Raw genomic sequence first — 19272 nt, forward strand, 5'->3', positions numbered from 1 at the left:
AAATAATATTTACAGATTCCGTAATAATTCAATGTATAATTTTCAGTGATTACCAAGTGCAGAATATCAAAGTGCCGAGGTGACCAAGTGGCGAGACGTCTATGATTCCCCAATGTCACAGACAACTCAATTCAATTCAATGCACAAAGACAAAAGCTTGTGCACCACACTTGCCCAAAAACCAGTATGACTTATCCTTGGTGCATGTCTTAAGGTTTCCTTCACAGACAAGTCAACTGCAAACCCATCGAAACTGGGTTGACACACATAGGGAGCCGGATGATGTTTGTCACTATAGAAAGGGCGACACCTTTATATCCCTACAGCCTAATAGTCCGAAGGCCCGCTAGTCTGAAGGTCCAATAGTCCGAAGGCCTGTTAGTCCGAAAATTAGTAAATATTGCAAGTTACATAGTTGTTATAATTAACATAGAGTTGTATTTCACGAAAACATTTTTTCTGCACTGCTGATCTGACAATTTCAATGAACGGCAAGTTGTCATTTCCTCGTGGAGCATTGCTAGCATTGCTATGTCAAAATTACATCAAAATGAAAAAAATGAAATTAAAAAAAAGTTAATATGCTATATCTCACAAGCATACGTTATATGAATTATCTTACAAACAGCCTTATGAACACTGTAATTTGATTGCATGCATTAAGAATAACGTTGTTCCATGAATAAATGATGTATATAATCAAATCTTACCAAAATATGACCTTTATTTTACCCGTAAACGTTGTTATATTGTACAATATGTACATGTATTTAACAACTTGTTTTTGCGTTTCTTTCCCCTTTCTGTGACTTTTTTTTTTATTATACGCTTAATGTTGAAAATGGTCTGTATAATGATATTTTTGGGGAAATATTCAACCGGATTACATTGTACATATAAAATGCTTATACTCTTTAATATCAGATACGGTTACGTCAAGGACATATATGAGAAGGATAAGTCACACAGAGTTTTAGGCAAAGGCAGCGCAGGCGCTTTTGTGTTTGTGCACTGACCGTGACGTTGGGCGACGACTGATTTCCTTTGATATCCGCCGCCGCAGCCTTTGATGTAGCATGGGGGTGCGAGGGTTACCGTCTTACTTTCTGAAGCGTGCTGCCATTTCATGAGCGGTCGTATTTTTTTAACGATAGTTTAAGACATTTCTTCTAAATCTTCCGTCTTTAAAGCAAGTTATAAACGTTGTGAAATTTAATTTACTTTACATTGGTGTTTCGTTTGACTCGATAAGACAAGTACTTGTTGAGAAAAACGGTTTTTATTCCCAGTTCATAAGCGTCTCGCGTGGTGTTTAGTAGTGTAAAGAGACAGACACGAATGAATCCTTCTCACTTATAAATCCTTGGGTTACGTATATCAAGATTATACTATTCTTTTTTTTTTAATTCACAACATTTCGTTGTTTATTATCATTTTTCGTATCAAATCAGTAGAGTTACATTATGTAAGTATACCTTAGCATTTACAACAACCTTTTTTGCATCTAAAACTGTAATAAACGATTGTTTCATTTCCGAGTATTGTTCGCATATAAATTCGTTATAGGCCCCTATTAGGATATCTGTTTTCGGACTATCGGGCCTTCGGACTATTGTGACCTCGGACAAACGGGCCGTAGGGATATAAGGCGATATCGATAGAAAGTGGGCCGCATTTTTATTCTCGCTCCTCTTAAAAGCAAACACCGCACCGCCACACCGCCACTTCCACCAAAATATGAACTCTCTCCAACAGTTCCATTTGGTGTGGCGGGTTTTTCACGTGGTCGGTGGAATTTAGTTATTTAGGGCATATCTGACGTTTTGTTATGTCTTGGTATTATACTGGGTAGTCTACCTGTTACTCACCGACTGTTTGGCTGTGAAGTTACTGGTTCATTAAAACATGCAGCGAAAATTAGTGTTGACAGAGGCCCATCGTCATATTCTCATTTCCCGCGACAAGTAAATGATATATTCTATTAGTTTCGTATTTTTTCATTATTACGTTTGTTTTAATTAATACTCCAATGTTGCTTTTTTTTCTTCATGTAATGATATTGATAGCTTTTTCTGGAGTTTTTTTCAAGATATGAATTTATTTTTACCTATTTTACGAAACAAAATTGTTACTTACAGCAAGGCTTGTAGTCTTGCTATAGTCCATCTCGAAACAACTGAAAAGAGACCACAACATACAAATACTTCCGGGTCGTTGTAGACGAATGTAGTGCATTAAAAATTTATAGCAGTGTTACAAAACATTTTTTTCTGACTTAGGTATTGTAGCTATGAGTATACTTTTTGCATATAATTCTAGTATTATATCGGTGGTACCGGTTTTAACCCATTTTTGGATTTTGGATTGTGCGGTAGGACACACTGTGTAATAAGGCTTGAGTAGTGATATTTTGGCATTTTCAGTATTTTCTTATAATGTTAATCTAGAAAACGGGCAGGTTTAAGACGTATAAGGTTGCAGAATAAATAGCTTGGCTTAGCTTAGCTTAGCTTAGCTTAATTTTATTTGATTTTATTTGATTTTATTTTATTTTATTTTTATTTTATTTTATTTTATTTTATTTTATTTTATTTTATTTGAGTTGAGTTGAGTTGAGTTGAGTTGAGTTGAGTTGAGTTGAGTTGAATTGAATTGAATTGAATCTTTTGAGTTTTTTGTTTTAATATGTAAATATGTGTAATCAAGGACTTATAAATCCTTGGTGTAATTTATATTTTTCTTTAGTTAGTATAATATGTAGAGAAACTAAAAGGTATTATCGACCCCTATCGATTACCGACCACCTACAGTTAATATCCTACATAACTAATCTTATGCCGATGTATTTGCCAATCAAACTCTATTAACAAAGATGAAGGAATTAGGATATTCTTTTGACAAAATATATATAGTCTATATAAGAACCTGTTTCCCAAAAACAAGACCTTATTGCATAGCCAAACAACGCTAAAACACTAGAAATTTCCGATTACATTCTTCCCCTTTAAATTAAACAATGTTAAGGGGTCGATATAGACCTCAATATTCTCTAGTGATAATAATTGTGATCTAAGGACCATGACAATTTTGCATACAAAAGTAATCCGCTACGACCGCGCAATTAATTGTTAGGGTTGGTTTGGTGTTTAAGTTCCTATTGTAGCCTAAAGGTTTATGACATTGTAAGTTTTTTTTTAGCTTTCCATAATTGGCCGAGGTAGATAAAAAATTGATTATAAATGTAATTTTATTGTAGTTACTACCCCTATGTGTAATGTAATAAATCACAAACTGTGCATGTACATAGCTTTGGAAGAAGTATACATGTCATAAGAGAATAATGCGGATGAGCAATGGTTGGTGGAAAATTAGTAAAATCACGATTGTTATTGGTGAAGTGCATGCCGTGTTAGTGGAGATATAATTTGAAGTAACAAGGAAGGTCATTGGTTATATAAATATGTGGTAGGGTTCACAGGCTATTTAGTATTTTATGAGGACACATGACCAAGTCGAATTTTTCTGTAAACCTTTTATTCTGCGTACAATAAACCTTACAAGAACAAGAACATTTCACAGGGACGAAATCTTCCTCCCTCTCTCTCTCTCTCTCTCTCTCTCTCTCTCTCTCTCTCCCTCCCTCCCTCCTCTCTCTCTCTCTCCACCACCACACACCCCACACACAACACACCACACACACACACACACACACACACACACACACACACACACACACACACACACACACACACACACACACACACACACACACACACACACACACACACACACACACATACACACACTCACTACCAAAAGTCGGGGGTGTTTTCAGTGAGCCGTCGAGGTTCGAGTGGTTTGTTGGCTCACCGCTATATTTTCGATCCTACCTGCGAGGGCTATGGTATAAAAGGAAAAAATTGAACAGTTTGGGGTTATACTCGTATCGGCACTCGTCGTAGTAGTAACATGGCACCCAAAGCAAGCGGATCTAAAGGAGCTAAGAAGGCGGCCACCAAGGCTAAGGCCAACCGTGGAACTGACAAGAAAAGGAGGAGGAAGAGGAGGGAATCCTACAGCATCTACATCTACAAGGTGTTGAAACAGGTGCACCCCGACACCGGTGTGTCCAGCAAGGCTATGTCCATCATGAACAGCTTTGTCAACGACATCTTTGAGAGAATCGCCGCTGAGGCTTCCCGTCTCGCTCACTACAACAAGAGGTCCACCATCACCAGTCGGGAGATCCAGACAGCTGTCCGTCTCCTTTTGCCCGGTGAATTGGCCAAGCACGCCGTCAGTGAGGGAACCAAGGCTGTCACCAAGTACACCAGCTCCAAGTAAACTTCTGAACAAAGTTTACTGAAACCACAAACGGCCCTTTTCAGGGCCACCCATATTTCCCAAAAAGTCCCCAATGTCACTCGAAAATGCGCAATATGTTATTTGTTATAGTAGTTAGTTATTGGTGTGAAAGAGATATTGATGAAATATTGGTCCAAGACTTACATACACAAGTGAAACACATATTTAATGATGATTACAAAACATATTAACTTTACCATTGGAGACAAATAAATGACAATGTCGTTACCCACACATATGCTAATGCTGTCGTCTGTTTATAAATGAATTATATAAAGATGCTACACGACCGATGAATGGTAATGTTTATGTATGAAAAAACTTGAGCCGACAACAATAAGTATTTTTCTTCAATAACAAGTTTACTTACTTACTTACTTATCACCATTGGAAATGTAATAAAAACAGGTATGTAATATAACTAATTCCAATCCATAACACTGTCTGAAATGAAATGAGGTACTGATTGCGCAGACAACAAAAGGAAAACTAATTATTATAAATGTCAAGTAGAGGTTATACACGTATTAAGCATCAATTACTGGCCAACTGATGTTGTTATTTAGTTCCATATATGTATATTTTATTTGTGTGTACCCATTTATCGTTTTATGTATGCGTAAAATTCACTGTGTGGTAATATTTATCTTGATATGCGTATTCCGTCTGTAGATAGACATAATATTGTTGTTGTTTTGAATCGGCTACACATGCGTATGGTATGGTATATTCTAGATTAAATAAAAATTTGTTATTGCATAGTTTGGATTTGGTACAATATATTTTTGTATTATATTTATGTAAGATTGTTTAATACTTTGGGTACGTTGAGAAAAATTAGTGCTACAACACTTTGCGTAATTTCGAGTGATATAGGAGCTTTTTGAGAAGTTTGGTGGCCCTAAAAAGGGCCGTTTGTTTTGGTTGTAGACAGGCTTCGTTCTGGTTTAACCGCCAAATCCGTACAGAGTACGTCCTTGCCTCTTCAGAGCGTACACAACATCCATAGCTGTGACAGTCTTCCTCTTGGCATGCTCGGTGTATGTAACGGCATCCCTGATGACATTCTCAAGGAAAACCTTAAGGACACCACGGGTCTCTTCGTAGATGAGTCCAGAGATACGTTTTCACACCACCTCGGCGAGCCAGACGACGAATAGCGGGCTTGGTGATACCCTGGATGTTATCACGCAACACCTTCCTGTGCCTCTTGGCCCACCTCCCTTTCCGAGTCCCTTTCCTCCTTTACCTCTTCCAGACATGTTTACAGACTGCGAGCAGTGACTGAAATGACTCCGCTCACTGAAAACCGCCACATATAAGAATGTCTAGGCCGTGTGAGAAGACCTCTGCGTTTTTGTAAGCACGGCTTTCATTGGTCATAATTCCAGCGTTCTCTACAGCGGTGTGGTATGGTGTTATGTGGACACATGTGTACACAGTAAACGTGAAATGATATGTTATTTCAAAGGACTTGTTATGTGCGACTAATTTTTTTTATGAAACATGAATAGATACTTAATAAACAAGTACAGTAAATTGCGTTTGATGTAATGGTATACATGCATATTGTAGCAATATTTCAGATAACCTTTATCATATTTATCCTCCTATTAAAATAGAGTTACACGGGTTTTAATGTTGATTAAGTTTAACTGTTGATTATGTGTGAAGAGAGTATATTGTATTAGATACGTGTTTAACGTGAAGGTGTCAAGTAATGAAATAGTCTATAACATAACGGTGATACAGTATGTTTTGAAAAATGTGTCGTAGTTTAATAACAAATGCTAGGGTGCATGTATATATTTGTGTGCATTTTGTCAGAGTTTTGTACATGTTTTGTTTGCTAGGTTGTATACTAAGTGTGAAAGCCGTATAATTAATGACATTAATACACATCTAAAATGTTGTAATTGCTGAGTGAAGTATTGTATGTTCGTTTTTATTAAAAACAAGACGGTCCAAGCGGTTTAAAAGCATTTATTGTGTGGTATCCGATACATATAACACGAGGAAAAAAACTTGCTACCTGAAAAAAAAAAATACCCCCCAAAAAAATCGCGCCTCGCTCCGCTCGGCGCACAAACAAATCACAAAACAACAACAAAAACACACAAAACAAAACAAAACACAACATACAAACCCTTTTTTTTTTGGGGGCCTTTTTTCCTTTTTTTTTTTAACCAAAACTACAACCATTCAAATAACCAAACATACATTCATCGCATCACACCCAATACAAAAACAATCATTCAATAACATACACACACATCAATACACATACAAAACAAACAAAACACCAAAAATTAACAACATTTCAAACTATACACATTCATACACACAAAATTCACAACCAAAATAATCAACATTCCTACATCAATTCACACATTTTATTAACTCAATATTACAAATTATCTAACTTATACATTCACACTCTATCCTATCAACTTCACTACAATCCATACACACACTCAATCATCTTCTTCATTCATATCACAACAACACTTTTTCAAAATTATCTTCAATATGACATCACTTCAAGTATACGCCATAAATAGCCTATTCTTCTATATAATTATATAGTGATGGTTATATTTCCATCAAGGACCATGGGGGTGATGATGCGTATTTTTCGAGTGTATAGGGAACTTTTTGGGAAATTTGGTGGCCCTGAAAAGGGCCGTTTTGTTTAGTGATGTACAGAGGTACTGCTTAAGCACGTTCTCCGCGGATACGGCGAGCCAGCTGGATGTCCTTTGGCATAATGGTGACACGCTTGGCGTGGATGGCGCACAGGTTGGTGTCTTCGAAGAGTCCGACCAAGTAAGCTTCGCTAGCCTCCTGGAGAGCCATAACGGCAGAGCTCTGGAACCTAAGGTCAGTCTTGAAGTCCTGGGCGATTTCACGGACGAGACGCTGGAAGGGCAGTTTCCTGATGAGGAGTTCAGTGCTCTTCTGGTATCTACGGATTTCACGGAGAGCGACTGTTCCTGGCCTGTACCTGTGAGGTTTCTTCACTCCTCCGGTGGCTGGGGCGCTCTTACGGGCGGCCTTGGTAGCCAACTGTTTACGTGGGGCCTTGCCTCCAGTGGATTTACGAGCGGTCTGCTTTGTACGAGCCATTTCTGATGTTTACCAGTCGAAGTTCAACGGTAGAATGACAAAAATTCTGTCAGTGCTATTTTTGTGCTCCCCGCTCCGTTAGAGAACATGGCGACGATTGGTCGCCGGATATGTAATCACGCTTTCGATTGGCCGCTATCTACAATCCTTCATTGGCCGCCAGGCGTGTACAATCCGCCAAGTTTCGATCCTACCTAGGCTTGTGTTTGCGGCAAAACTGTCTACTATGAAAACATGTCATAATGATGATAAACATTGATACGATTCCAATTATGACTGATAATTATACGACGGTCTAACACTTGTGACTATTGATAATAATTCAACATACCTGCCACAATGATTAAAATATTGCAATCAATGTGACAAATAAATATGTTTTGAGATACACTCACAGTAGAAACGTGATATTTCCATGCATGTAATGTACAGTTTTATGTATATAAACAATAAATGCCCATGTTTGTGTGGCAAAATAGCAACAATAACTTAATTGTGCTTAATTTATAACTACTCAAATTCAATACAATAACATGCGTTGCTGCTTTGCCACACGATCATGAGCATTTCATTTACCATATTGTGTATATACATCACTACACGTATGACAGTACTCATGTTTATAAATATAAATGACAAATATGTGTTAGGTTATTAGTATCCTCTCTTTCCCTTTTCTCTTGTTAGGTTAGGTTAGGTTAGGTTAGATTAGTTTAGTTTACTACTGGACGGCACTACTTGAGGACATATTATAATCTAGGAGTTGTTGTCTTCACTTCAGAATAAATAAAATAAAACAGCTAGCTATTAGATAACACATACGACTCCTCCCACTCTTCACTCGTTTTCCCTTCCTAACTTCTGTTCCTATGTTTTCTCGTACCCGTAAACGGTTTATCGTGAAGGTACGTTTATACCCTTAAACTTAACATTACGTGTACATGTGCGTGCATTTACTTTTATTCATAGGAAGTAACTACATACAGGCAAAACAGGTTTGTTATGAAAATTGACTTGCGTGTGATTTCGTTTGTTTTTATTGATTCAATCATTCACTTGCTTGTTTGCTTGCTTGTTCAACATTTTTCTATTGTTGTGTTCATAATTTTTCAATATAGCATGCTACTTTTTCGTCATTGTACATTTCTGTGTGGTTATTGATTGAAAACAACAAGGTTTTTGGTGTTGTGTTGCGTATATTTTCGAGATAATTCATATGATCACTTTTTGAGAAAAGTGGGTGGCCCTGAAAAGGGCCGTTTTTTGTTAGTGTAGAAAGCACACTGGAACCGTTTACTTGGCGGCGGGTTTGCTGGTCTTCTTGGGGAGAAGTACAGCCTGGATGTTGGGGAGGACACCACCCTGGGCAATGGTGACACCCGACAGCAGTTTGTTCAACTCCTCGTCGTTTCTGATGGCCAGCTGGAGATGACGGGGGATGATTCTGGTCTTCTTGTTATCCCTGGCGGCGTTACCTGCCAATTCCAAAACTTCAGCGGCTAGGTACTCGAGGACAGCGGCCAAGTAGACTGGGGCTCCGGCTCCAACTCTCTCGGCATAGTTTCCCTTTCGGAGAAGACGATGGATACGTCCGACTGGGAACTGAAGTCCGGCACGGGATGATCGGCTCTTTGCCTTTCCCTTAACTTTTCCTCCCTTACCACGTCCAGACATCTTGATACGTTCGGCTAGTTACTGTAAACAGATATAGCAGAAATGAACCCTAGCACGCCGTCAAGCGTTTTATACCCCACAGGTAGGATCGAAATTGCAGCGAGCGAAAAAGTCGGGGGTGTTTTCAGTGAGCCGTCGAGGTTCGAGTGGTTTGTTGGCTCACCGCTATATTTTCGATCCTACCTGCGAGGGCTATGGTATAAAAGGAAAAAATTGAACAGTTTGGGGTTATACTCGTATCGGCACTCGTCGTAGTAGTAACATGGCACCCAAAGCAAGCGGATCTAAAGGAGCTAAGAAGGCGGCCACCAAGGCTAAGGCCAACCGTGGAACTGACAAGAAAAGGAGGAGGAAGAGGAGGGAATCCTACAGCATCTACATCTACAAGGTGTTGAAACAGGTGCACCCCGACACCGGTGTGTCCAGCAAGGCTATGTCCATCATGAACAGCTTTGTCAACGACATCTTTGAGAGAATCGCCGCTGAGGCTTCCCGTCTCGCTCACTACAACAAGAGGTCCACCATCACCAGTCGGGAGATCCAGACAGCTGTCCGTCTCCTTTTGCCCGGTGAATTGGCCAAGCACGCCGTCAGTGAGGGAACCAAGGCTGTCACCAAGTACACCAGCTCCAAGTAAACTTCTGAACAAAGTTTACTGAAACCACAAACGGCCCTTTTCAGGGCCACCCATATTTCCCAAAAAAGTCCCCAATGTCACTCGAAAATGCGCAATATGTTATTTGTTATAGTAGTTAGTTATTGGTGTGAAAGAGATATTGATGAAATATTGGTCCAAGACTTACATACACAAGTGAAACACATATTTAATGATGATTACAAAACATATTAACTTTACCATTGGAGACAAATAAATGACAATGTCGTTACCCACACATATGCTAATGCTGTCGTCTGTTTATAAATGAATTATATAAAGATGCTACCGACCGATGAATGGTAATGTTTATGTATGAAAAAACTTGAGCCGACAACAATAAGTATTTTTCTTCAATAACAAGTTTACTTACTTACTTACTTATCACCATTGGAAATGTAATAAAAACAGGTATGTAATATAACTAATTCCAATCCATAACACTGTCTGAAATGAAATGAGGTACTGATTGCGCAGACAACAAAAGGAAAACTAATTATTATAAATGTCAAGTAGAGGTTATACACGTATTAACATCAATTACTGGCCAACTGATGTTGTTATTTAGTTCCATATATGTATCTTTTATTTGTGTGTACCCATTTATCGTTATATGTATGCGTAAAATTCACTGTGTGGTAATATTTATCTTGATATGCGTATTCCGTCTGTAGATAGACATAATATTGTTGTTGTTTTGAATCGGCTACACATGCGTATGGTATGGTATATTCTAGATTAAATAAAAATTTGTTATTGCATAGTTTGGATTTGGTACAATATATTTTTGTATTATATTTATGTAAGATTGTTTAATACTTTGGGTACGTTGAGAAAAATTAGTGCTACAACACTTTGCGTAATTTCGAGTGATATAGGAGCTTTTTGAGAAGTTTGGTGGCCCTAAAAAGGGCCGTTTGTTTTGGTTGTAGACAGGCTTCGTTCTGGTTTAACCGCCAAATCCTACAGAGTACGTCCTTGCCTCTTCAGAGCGTACACAACATCCATAGCTGTGACAGTCTTCCTCTTGGCATGCTCGGTGTATGTAACGGCATCCCTGATGACATTCTCAAGGAAAACCTTAAGGACACCACGGGTCTCTTCGTAGATGAGTCCAGAGATACGTTTCACACCACCTCGGCGAGCCAGACGACGAATAGCGGGCTTGGTGATACCCTGGATGTTATCACGCAACACCTTCCTGTGCCTCTTGGCCCTCCCTTTCCGAGTCCCTTTCCTCCTTTACCTCTTCCAGACATGTTTACAGACTGCGAGCAGTGACTGAAATGACTCCGCTCACTGAAAACCGCCACATATAAGAATGTCTAGGCCGTGTGAGAAGACCTCTGCGTTTTTGTAAGCACGGCTTTCATTGGTCATAATTCCAGCGTTCTCTACAGCGGTGTGGTATGGTGTTATGTGGACACATGTGTACACAGTAAACGTGAAATGATATGTTATTTCAAAGGACTTGTTATGTGCGACTAATTTTTTTTATGAAACATGAATAGATACTTAATAAACAAGTACAGTAAATTGCGTTTGATGTAATGGTATACATGCATATTGTAGCAATATTTCAGATAACCTTTATCATATTTATCCTCCTATTAAAATAGAGTTACACGGGTTTTAATGTTGATTAATTAAGTTTAACTGTTGATTATGTGTGAAGAGAGTATATTGTATTAGATACGTGTTTAACGTGAAGGTCTCAAGTAATGAAATAGTCTATAACATAACGGTGATACAGTATGTTTTGAAAAATGTGTCGTAGTTTAATAACAAATGCTAGGGTGCATGTATAATTTGTGTGCATTTTGTCAGAGTTTTGTACATGTTTTGTTTGCTAGGTTGTATACTAAGTGTGAAAGCCGTATAATTAATGACATTAATACACATCTAAAATGTTGTAATTGCTGAGTGAAGTATTGTATGTTCGTTTTTATTAAAAACAAGACGGTCCAAGCGGTTTAAAAGCATTTATTGTGTGGTATCCGATACATATAACACGAGGAAAAAAACTTGCTACCTGAAAAAAAAAAAAATACCCCCAAAAAAATCGCGCCTCGCTCCGCTCGGCGCACAAACAAATCACAAAACAACAACAAAAACACACAAAACAAACAAAACACAACATACAAACCCTTTTTTTTTGGGGGGCCTTTTTTCCTTTTTTTTTTTAACCAAAACTACAACCATTCAAATAACCAAACATACATTCATCGCTAAACACCCAATACAAAAACAATCATTCAATAACATACACACACATCAATACACATACAAAACAAACAAAACACCAAAAATTTACAACATTTCAAACTATACACATTCATACACACAAAATTCACAACCAAAATAATCAACATTCCTACATCAATTCACACATTTTATTAACTCAATATTACAAATTATCTAACTTATACATTCACACTCTATCCTATCAACTTCACTACAATACCATACACACTCAATCATCTTCTTCATTCATATCACAACAACACTTTTTCAAAATTATCTTCAATATGACATCACTTCAAGTATACGCCATAAATAGCCTATTCTTCTATATAATTATATAGTGATGGTTATATTTCCATCAAGGACCATGGGGGTGATGATGCGTTTTTTCGAGTGTATAGGGAACTTTTTGGGAAATTTGGTGGCCCTGAAAAGGGCCGTTTTGTTTAGTGATGTACAGAGGTACTGCTTAAGCACGTTCTCCGCGGATACGGCGAGCCAGCTGGATGTCCTTTGGCATAATGGTGACACGCTTGGCGTGGATGGCGCACAGGTTGGTGTCTTCGAAGAGTCCGACCAAGTAAGCTTCGCTAGCCTCCTGGAGAGCCATAACGGCAGAGCTCTGGAACCTAAGGTCAGTCTTGAAGTCCTGGGCGATTTCACGGACGAGACGCTGGAAGGGCAGTTTCCTGATGAGGAGTTCAGTGCTCTTCTGGTATCTACGGATTTCACGGAGAGCGACTGTTCCTGGCCTGTACCTGTGAGGTTTCTTCACTCCTCCGGTGGCTGGGGCGCTCTTACGGGCGGCCTTGGTAGCCAACTGTTTACGTGGGGCCTTGCCTCCAGTGGATTTACGAGCGGTCTGCTTTGTACGAGCCATTTTCTGATGTTTACCAGTCGAAGTTCAACGGTAGAATGACAAAAATTCTGTCAGTGCTATTTTTGTGCTCCCCGCTCCGTTAGAGAACATGGCGACGATTGGTCGCCGGATATGTAATCACGCTTTCGATTGGCCGCTATCTACAATCCTTCATTGGCCGCCAGGCGTGTACAATCCGCCAAGTTTCGATCCTACCTAGGCTTGTGTTTGCGGCAAAACTGTCTACTATGAAAACATGTCATAATGATAAACATTGATACGATTCCAATTATGACTGATAATTATACGACGGTCTAACACTTGTGACTATTGATAATAATTCAACATACCTGCCACAATGATTAAAATATTGCAATCAATGTGACAAATAAATATGTTTTGAGATACACTCACAGTAGAAACGTGATATTTCCATGCATGTAATGTACAGTTTTATGTATATAAACAATAAATGCCCATGTTTGTGTGGCAAAATAGCAACAATAACTTAATTGTGCTTAATTTATAACTACTCAAATTCAATACAATAACATGCGTTGCTGCTTTGCCACACGATCATGAGCATTTCATTTACCATATTGTGTATATACATCACTACACGTATGACAGTACTCATGTTTATAAATATAAATGACAAATATGTGTTAGGTTATTAGTATCCTCTCTTTCCTTTTTCTCTTGTTAGGTTAGGTTAGGTTAGGTTAGATTAGTTTAGTTTACTACTGGACGGCACTACTTGAGGACATATTATAATCTAGGAGTTGTCTTCACTTCAGAATAAATAAAATAAAACAGCTAGCTATTAGATAACACATACGACTCCTCCCACTCTTCACTCGTTTTCCCTTCCTAACTTCTGTTCCTATGTTTTCTCGTACCCGTAAACGGTTTATCGTGAAGGTACGTTTATACCCTTAAACTTAACATTACGTGTACATGTGCGTGCATTTACTTTTATTCATAGGAAGTAACTACTTACAGGCAAAACAGGTTTGTTATGAAAATTGACTTGCGTGTGATTTCGTTTGTTTTTATTGATTCAATCATTCACTTGCTTGTTTGCTTGCTTGTTCAACATTTTTCTATTGTTGTGTTCATAATTTTTCAATATAGCATGCTACTTTTTCGTCATTGTACATTTCTGTGTGGTTATTGATTGAAAACAACAAGGTTTTTGGTGTTGTGTTGCGTATATTTTCGAGATAATTCATATGATCACTTTTTGAGAAAAGTGGGTGGCCCTGAAAAGGGCCGTTTTTTTTTTTTTAGTGTAGAAAGCACACTGGAACCGTTTACTTGGCGGCGGGTTTGCTGGTCTTCTTGGGGAGAAGTACAGCCTGGATGTTGGGGAGGACACCACCCTGGGCAATGGTGACACCCGACAGCAGTTTGTTCAACTCCTCGTCGTTTCTGATGGCCAGCTGGAGATGACGGGGGATGATTCTGGTCTTCTTGTTATCCCTGGCGGCGTTACCTGCCAATTCCAAAACTTCAGCGGCTAGGTACTCGAGGACAGCGGCCAAGTAGACTGGGGCTCCGGCTCCAACTCTCTCGGCATAGTTTCCCTTTCGGAGAAGACGATGGATACGTCCGACTGGGAACTGAAGTCCGGCACGGGATGATCGGCTCTTTGCCTTTCCCTTAACTTTTCCTCCCTTACCACGTCCAGACATCTTGATACGTTCGGCTAGTTACTGTAAACAGATATAGCAGAAATGAACCCTAGCACGCCGTCAAGCGTTTTATACCCCACAGGTAGGATCGAAATTGCAGCGAGCGAAAAAGTCGGGGGTGTTTTCAGTGAGCCGTCGAGGTTCGAGTGGTTTGTTGGCTCACCGCTATATTTTCGATCCTACCTGCGAGGGCTATGGTATAAAAGGAAAAAATTGAACAGTTTGGGGTTATACTCGTATCGGCACTCGTCGTAGTAGTAACATGGCACCCAAAGCAAGCGGATCTAAAGGAGCTAAGAAGGCGGCCACCAAGGCTAAGGCCAACCGTGGAACTGACAAGAAAAGGAGGAGGAAGAGGAGGGAATCCTACAGCATCTACATCTACAAGGTGTTGAAACAGGTGCACCCCCGACACCGGTGTGTCCAGCAAGGCTATGTCCATCATGAACAGCTTTGTCAACGACATCTTTGAGAGAATCGCCGCTGAGGCTTTCCCGTCTCGCTCACTACAACAAGAGGTCCACCATCACCAGTCGGGAGATCCAGACAGCTGTCCGTCTCCTTTTGCCCGGTGAATTGGCCAAGCACGCCGTCAGTGAGGGAACCAAGGCTGTCACCAAGTACACCAGCTCCAAGTAAACTTCTGAACAAAGTTTACTGAAACCACAAACGGCCCTTTTCAGGGCCACCCATATTTCCCAAAAAGTCCCCAATGTCACTCGAAAATGCGCAAATATGTTATTTGTTATAGTAGTTAGTTATTGGTGTGAAAGAGATATTGATGAAATATTGGTCCAAGACTTACATACACAAGTGAAACACATATTTAATGATGATTACAAAACATATTAACTTTACCATTGGAGACAAATAAATGACAATGTCGTTACCCACACATATGCTAATGCTGTGTCTGTTTATAAATGAATTATATAAAGATGCTACACGACCGATGAATGGTAATGTTTATGTATGAAAAAACTTGAGCCGACAACAATAAGTATTTTTCTTCAATAACAAGTTTACTTACTTACTTACTTATCACCATTGGAAATGTAATAAAAACAGGTATGTAATATAACTAATTCCAATCCATAACACTGTCTGAAATGAAATGAGGTACTGATTGCGCAGACAACAAAAGGAAAACTAATTATTATAAATGTCAAGTAGAGGTTATACACGTATTAAGCATCAATTACTGGCCAACTGATGTTGTTATTTAGTTCCATATATGTATATTTTATTTGTGTGTACCCATTTATCGTTTTATGTATGCGTAAAATTCACTGTGTGGTAATATTTATCTTGATATGCGTATTCCGTCTGTAGATAGACATAATATTGTTGTTGTTTTGAATCGGCTACACATGCGTATGGTGTATGGTATATTTAGATTAAATAAAAATTTGTTATTGCATAGTTTGGATTTGGTACAATATATTTTTGTATTATATTTATGTAAGATTGTTTAATACTTTGGGTACGTTGAGAAAAATTAGTGCTACAACACTTTGCGTAATTTCGAGTGATATAGGAGCTTTTTGAGAAGTTTGGTGGCCCTAAAAAGGGCCGTTTGTTTTGGTTGTAGACAGGCTTCGTTCTGGTTTAACCGCCAAATCCGTACAGAGTACGTCCTTGCCTCTTCAGAGCGTACACAACATCCATAGCTGTGACAGTCTTCCTCTTGGCATGCTCGGTGTATGTAACGGCATCCCTGATGACATTCTCAAGGAAAACCTTAAGGACACCACGGGTCTCTTCGTAGATGAGTCCAGAGATACGTTTCACACCACCTCGGCGAGCCAGACGACGAATAGCGGGCTTGGTGATACCCTGTGTTATCACGCAACACCTTCCTGTGCCTCTTGGCACCTCCCTTTCCGAGTCCCTTTCCTCCTTTACCTCTTCCAGACATGTTTACAGACTGCGAGCAGTGACTGAAATGACTCCGCTCACTGAAAACCGCCACATATAAGAATGTCTAGGCCGTGTGAGAAGACCTCTGCGTTTTTGTAAGCACGGCTTTCATTGGTCATAATTCCAGCGTTCTCTACAGCGGTGTGGTATGGTGTTATGTGGACACATGTGTACACAGTAAACGTGAAATGATATGTTATTTCAAAGGACTTGTTATGTGCGACTAATTTTTTTTATGAAACATGAAATAGATACTTAATAAACAAGTACAGTAAATTGCGTTTGATGTAATGGTATACATGCATATTGTAGCAATATTTCAGATAACCTTTATCATATTTATCCTCCTATTAAAATAGAGTTACACGGGTTTTAATGTTGATTAAGTTTAACTGTTGATTATGTGTGTGAAGAGAGTATATTGTATTAGATACGTGTTTAACGTGAAGGTGTCAAGTAATGAAATAGTCTATAACATAACGGTGATACAGTATGTTTTGAAAAATGTGTCGTAGTTTAATAACAAATGCTAGGGTGCATGTATAATTTGTGTGCATTTTGTCAGAGTTTTGTACATGTTTTGTTTGCTAGGTTGTATACTAAGTGTGAAAGCCGTATAATTAATGACATTAATACACATCTAAAATGTTGTAATTGCTGAGTGAAGTATTGTATGTTCGTTTTTATTAAAAACAAGACGGTCCAAGCGGTTTAAAAGCATTTATTGTGTGGTATCCGATACATATAACACGAGGAAAAAAACTTGCTACCTGAAAAAAAAAAAAATACCCCCAAAAAAATCGCGCCTCGCTCCGCTCGGCGCACAAACAAATCACAAAACAACAACACAAAAAACACACAAAACAAACAAAACACAACATACAAACCCTTTTTTTTGGGGGGGCCCTTTTTTCCTTTTTTTTTTTAACCAAAACTACAACCATTCAAATAACCAAACATACATTCATCGCATCACACCCAATACAAAAACAATCATTCAATAACATACACACACATCAATACACATACAAAACAACGAAACACAAAACACCAAAAATTTACAACATTTCAAACTATACACATTCATACACACAAAATTCACAACCAAAATAATCAACATTCCTACATCAATTCACACATTTTATTAACTCAATATTACAAATTATCTAACTTATACATTCACACTCTATCTATCAACTTCACTACAATACCATACACACTCAATCATCTTCTTCATTCATATCACAACAACACTTTTTCAAAATTATCTTCAATATGACATCACTTCAAGTATACGCCATAAATAGCCTATTCTTCTATATAATTATATAGTGATGGTTATATTTCCATCAAGGACCATGGGGGTGATGATGCGTATTTTTCGAGTGTATAGGGAACTTTTTGGGAAATTTGGTGGCCCTGAAAAGGGCCGTTTTGTTTAGTGATGTACAGAGGTACTGCTTAAGCACGTTCTCCGCGGATACGGCGAGCCAGCTGGATGTCCTTTGGCATAATGGTGACACGCTTGGCGTGGATGGCGCACAGGTTGGTGTCTTCGAAGAGTCCGACCAAGTAAGCTTCGCTAGCCTCCTGGAGAGCCATAACGGCAGAGCTCTGGAACCTAAGGTCAGTCTTGAAGTCCTGGGCGATTTCACGGACGAGACGCTGGAAGGGCAGTTTCCTGATGAGGAGTTCAGTGCTCTTCTGGTATCTACGGATTTCACGGAGAGCGACTGTTCCTGGCCTGTACCTGTGAGGTTTCTTCACTCCTCCGGTGGCTGGGGCGCTCTTACGGGCGGCCTTGGTAGCCAACTGTTTACGTGGGGCCTTGCCTCCAGTGGATTTACGAGCGGTCTGCTTTGTACGAGCCATTTCTGATGTTTACCAGTCGAAGTTCAACGGTAGAATGACAAAAATTCTGTCAGTGCTATTTTTGTGCTCCCCGCTCCGTTAGAGAACATGGCGACGATTGGTCGCCGGATATGTAATCACGCTTTCGATTGGCCGCTATCTACAATCCTTCATTGGCCGCCAGGCGTGTACAATCCGCCAAGTTTCGATCCTACCTAGGCTTGTGTTTGCGGCAAAACTGTCTACTATGAAAACATGTCATAATGATAAACATTGATACGATTCCAATTATGACTGATAATTATACGACGGTCTAACACTTGTGACTATTGATAATAATTCAACATACCTGCCACAATGATTAAAATATTGCAATCAATGTGACAAATAAATATGTTTTGAGATACACTCACAGTAGAAACGTGATATTTCCATGCATGTAATGTACAGTTTTATGTATATAAACAATAAATGCCCATGTTTGTGTGGCAAAATAGCAACAATAACTTAATTTTGTGCTTAATTTATAACTACTCAAATTCAATACAATAACATGCGTTGCTGCTTTGCCACACGATCATGAGCATTTCATTTACCATATTGTGTATATACATCACTACACGTATGACAGTACTCATGTTTATAAATATAAATGACAAATATGTGTTAGGTTATTAGTATCCTCTCTTTCCCTTTTCTCTTGTTAGGTTAGGTTAGGTTAGGTTAGATTAGTTTAGTTTACTACTGGACGGCACTACTTGAGGACATATTATAATCTAGGAGTTGTCTTCACTTCAGAATAAATAAAATAAAACAGCTAGCTATTAGATAACACATACGACTCCTCCCACTCTTCACTCGTTTTCCCTTCCTAACTTCTGTTC

General features: G+C 38.9%; 7 protein-coding genes and 3 pseudogenes across 7 annotated transcripts; 3 read left to right on the forward strand and 7 right to left on the reverse strand.

Moving 5' to 3' along the window:
• The first annotated feature begins 3924 nt into the window (after window positions 1-3924).
• LOC138313340 (histone H2B) lies at window positions 3925-4394 on the forward strand. Its single transcript, XM_069253826.1, has one exon. It carries the CDS (start codon window positions 3970-3972, stop codon window positions 4342-4344), a length of 375 nt encoding a protein of 124 aa, XP_069109927.1. The 5' UTR covers window positions 3925-3969; the 3' UTR covers window positions 4345-4394.
• Window positions 4395-5191: 797 nt separating this feature from the next.
• LOC138313341 (histone H4-like) lies at window positions 5192-6165 on the reverse strand (annotated as a pseudogene).
• A 691-nt stretch (window positions 6166-6856) lies between these two features.
• On the reverse strand, window positions 6857-7671 carry LOC138313342 (histone H3). The gene has a single exon (XM_069253827.1). The coding sequence runs from the start codon at window positions 7489-7491 to the stop codon at window positions 7081-7083; it is 411 nt and encodes a 136-aa protein (XP_069109928.1). The 5' UTR covers window positions 7492-7671; the 3' UTR covers window positions 6857-7080.
• An 847-nt stretch (window positions 7672-8518) lies between these two features.
• Window positions 8519-9411, reverse strand: LOC138313344 (histone H2A). Its single transcript, XM_069253828.1, has one exon. It carries the CDS (start codon window positions 9163-9165, stop codon window positions 8785-8787), a length of 381 nt encoding a protein of 126 aa, XP_069109929.1. The 5' UTR covers window positions 9166-9411; the 3' UTR covers window positions 8519-8784.
• Window positions 9412-9427: 16 nt separating this feature from the next.
• On the forward strand, window positions 9428-9852 carry LOC138313345 (histone H2B). The gene has a single exon (XM_069253829.1). It carries the CDS (start codon window positions 9428-9430, stop codon window positions 9800-9802), a length of 375 nt encoding a protein of 124 aa, XP_069109930.1. The 3' UTR covers window positions 9803-9852.
• Window positions 9853-12457: 2605 nt separating this feature from the next.
• Window positions 12458-12944, reverse strand: LOC138313363 (histone H3). Its single transcript, XM_069253845.1, has one exon. The coding sequence runs from the start codon at window positions 12942-12944 to the stop codon at window positions 12534-12536; it is 411 nt and encodes a 136-aa protein (XP_069109946.1). The 3' UTR covers window positions 12458-12533.
• A 1271-nt stretch (window positions 12945-14215) lies between these two features.
• LOC138313365 (histone H2A) lies at window positions 14216-14807 on the reverse strand. Its single transcript, XM_069253846.1, has one exon. It carries the CDS (start codon window positions 14615-14617, stop codon window positions 14237-14239), a length of 381 nt encoding a protein of 126 aa, XP_069109947.1. The 5' UTR covers window positions 14618-14807; the 3' UTR covers window positions 14216-14236.
• Window positions 14808-14832: 25 nt separating this feature from the next.
• Window positions 14833-15342, forward strand: LOC138313366 (histone H2B-like; annotated as a pseudogene).
• Window positions 15343-16046: 704 nt separating this feature from the next.
• LOC138313369 (histone H4-like) lies at window positions 16047-16750 on the reverse strand (annotated as a pseudogene).
• Window positions 16751-17778: 1028 nt separating this feature from the next.
• LOC138313351 (histone H3) lies at window positions 17779-18713 on the reverse strand. Its single transcript, XM_069253835.1, has one exon. The coding sequence runs from the start codon at window positions 18407-18409 to the stop codon at window positions 17999-18001; it is 411 nt and encodes a 136-aa protein (XP_069109936.1). The 5' UTR covers window positions 18410-18713; the 3' UTR covers window positions 17779-17998.
• Between the last annotated feature and the right edge of the window lie 559 nt (window positions 18714-19272).

The sequence above is a fragment of the Argopecten irradians genome, unplaced genomic scaffold (assembly GCF_041381155.1).
Source record: "Argopecten irradians isolate NY unplaced genomic scaffold, Ai_NY scaffold_0661, whole genome shotgun sequence".
In the NCBI taxonomy this organism is placed as follows: domain Eukaryota; kingdom Metazoa; phylum Mollusca; class Bivalvia; order Pectinida; family Pectinidae; genus Argopecten; species Argopecten irradians.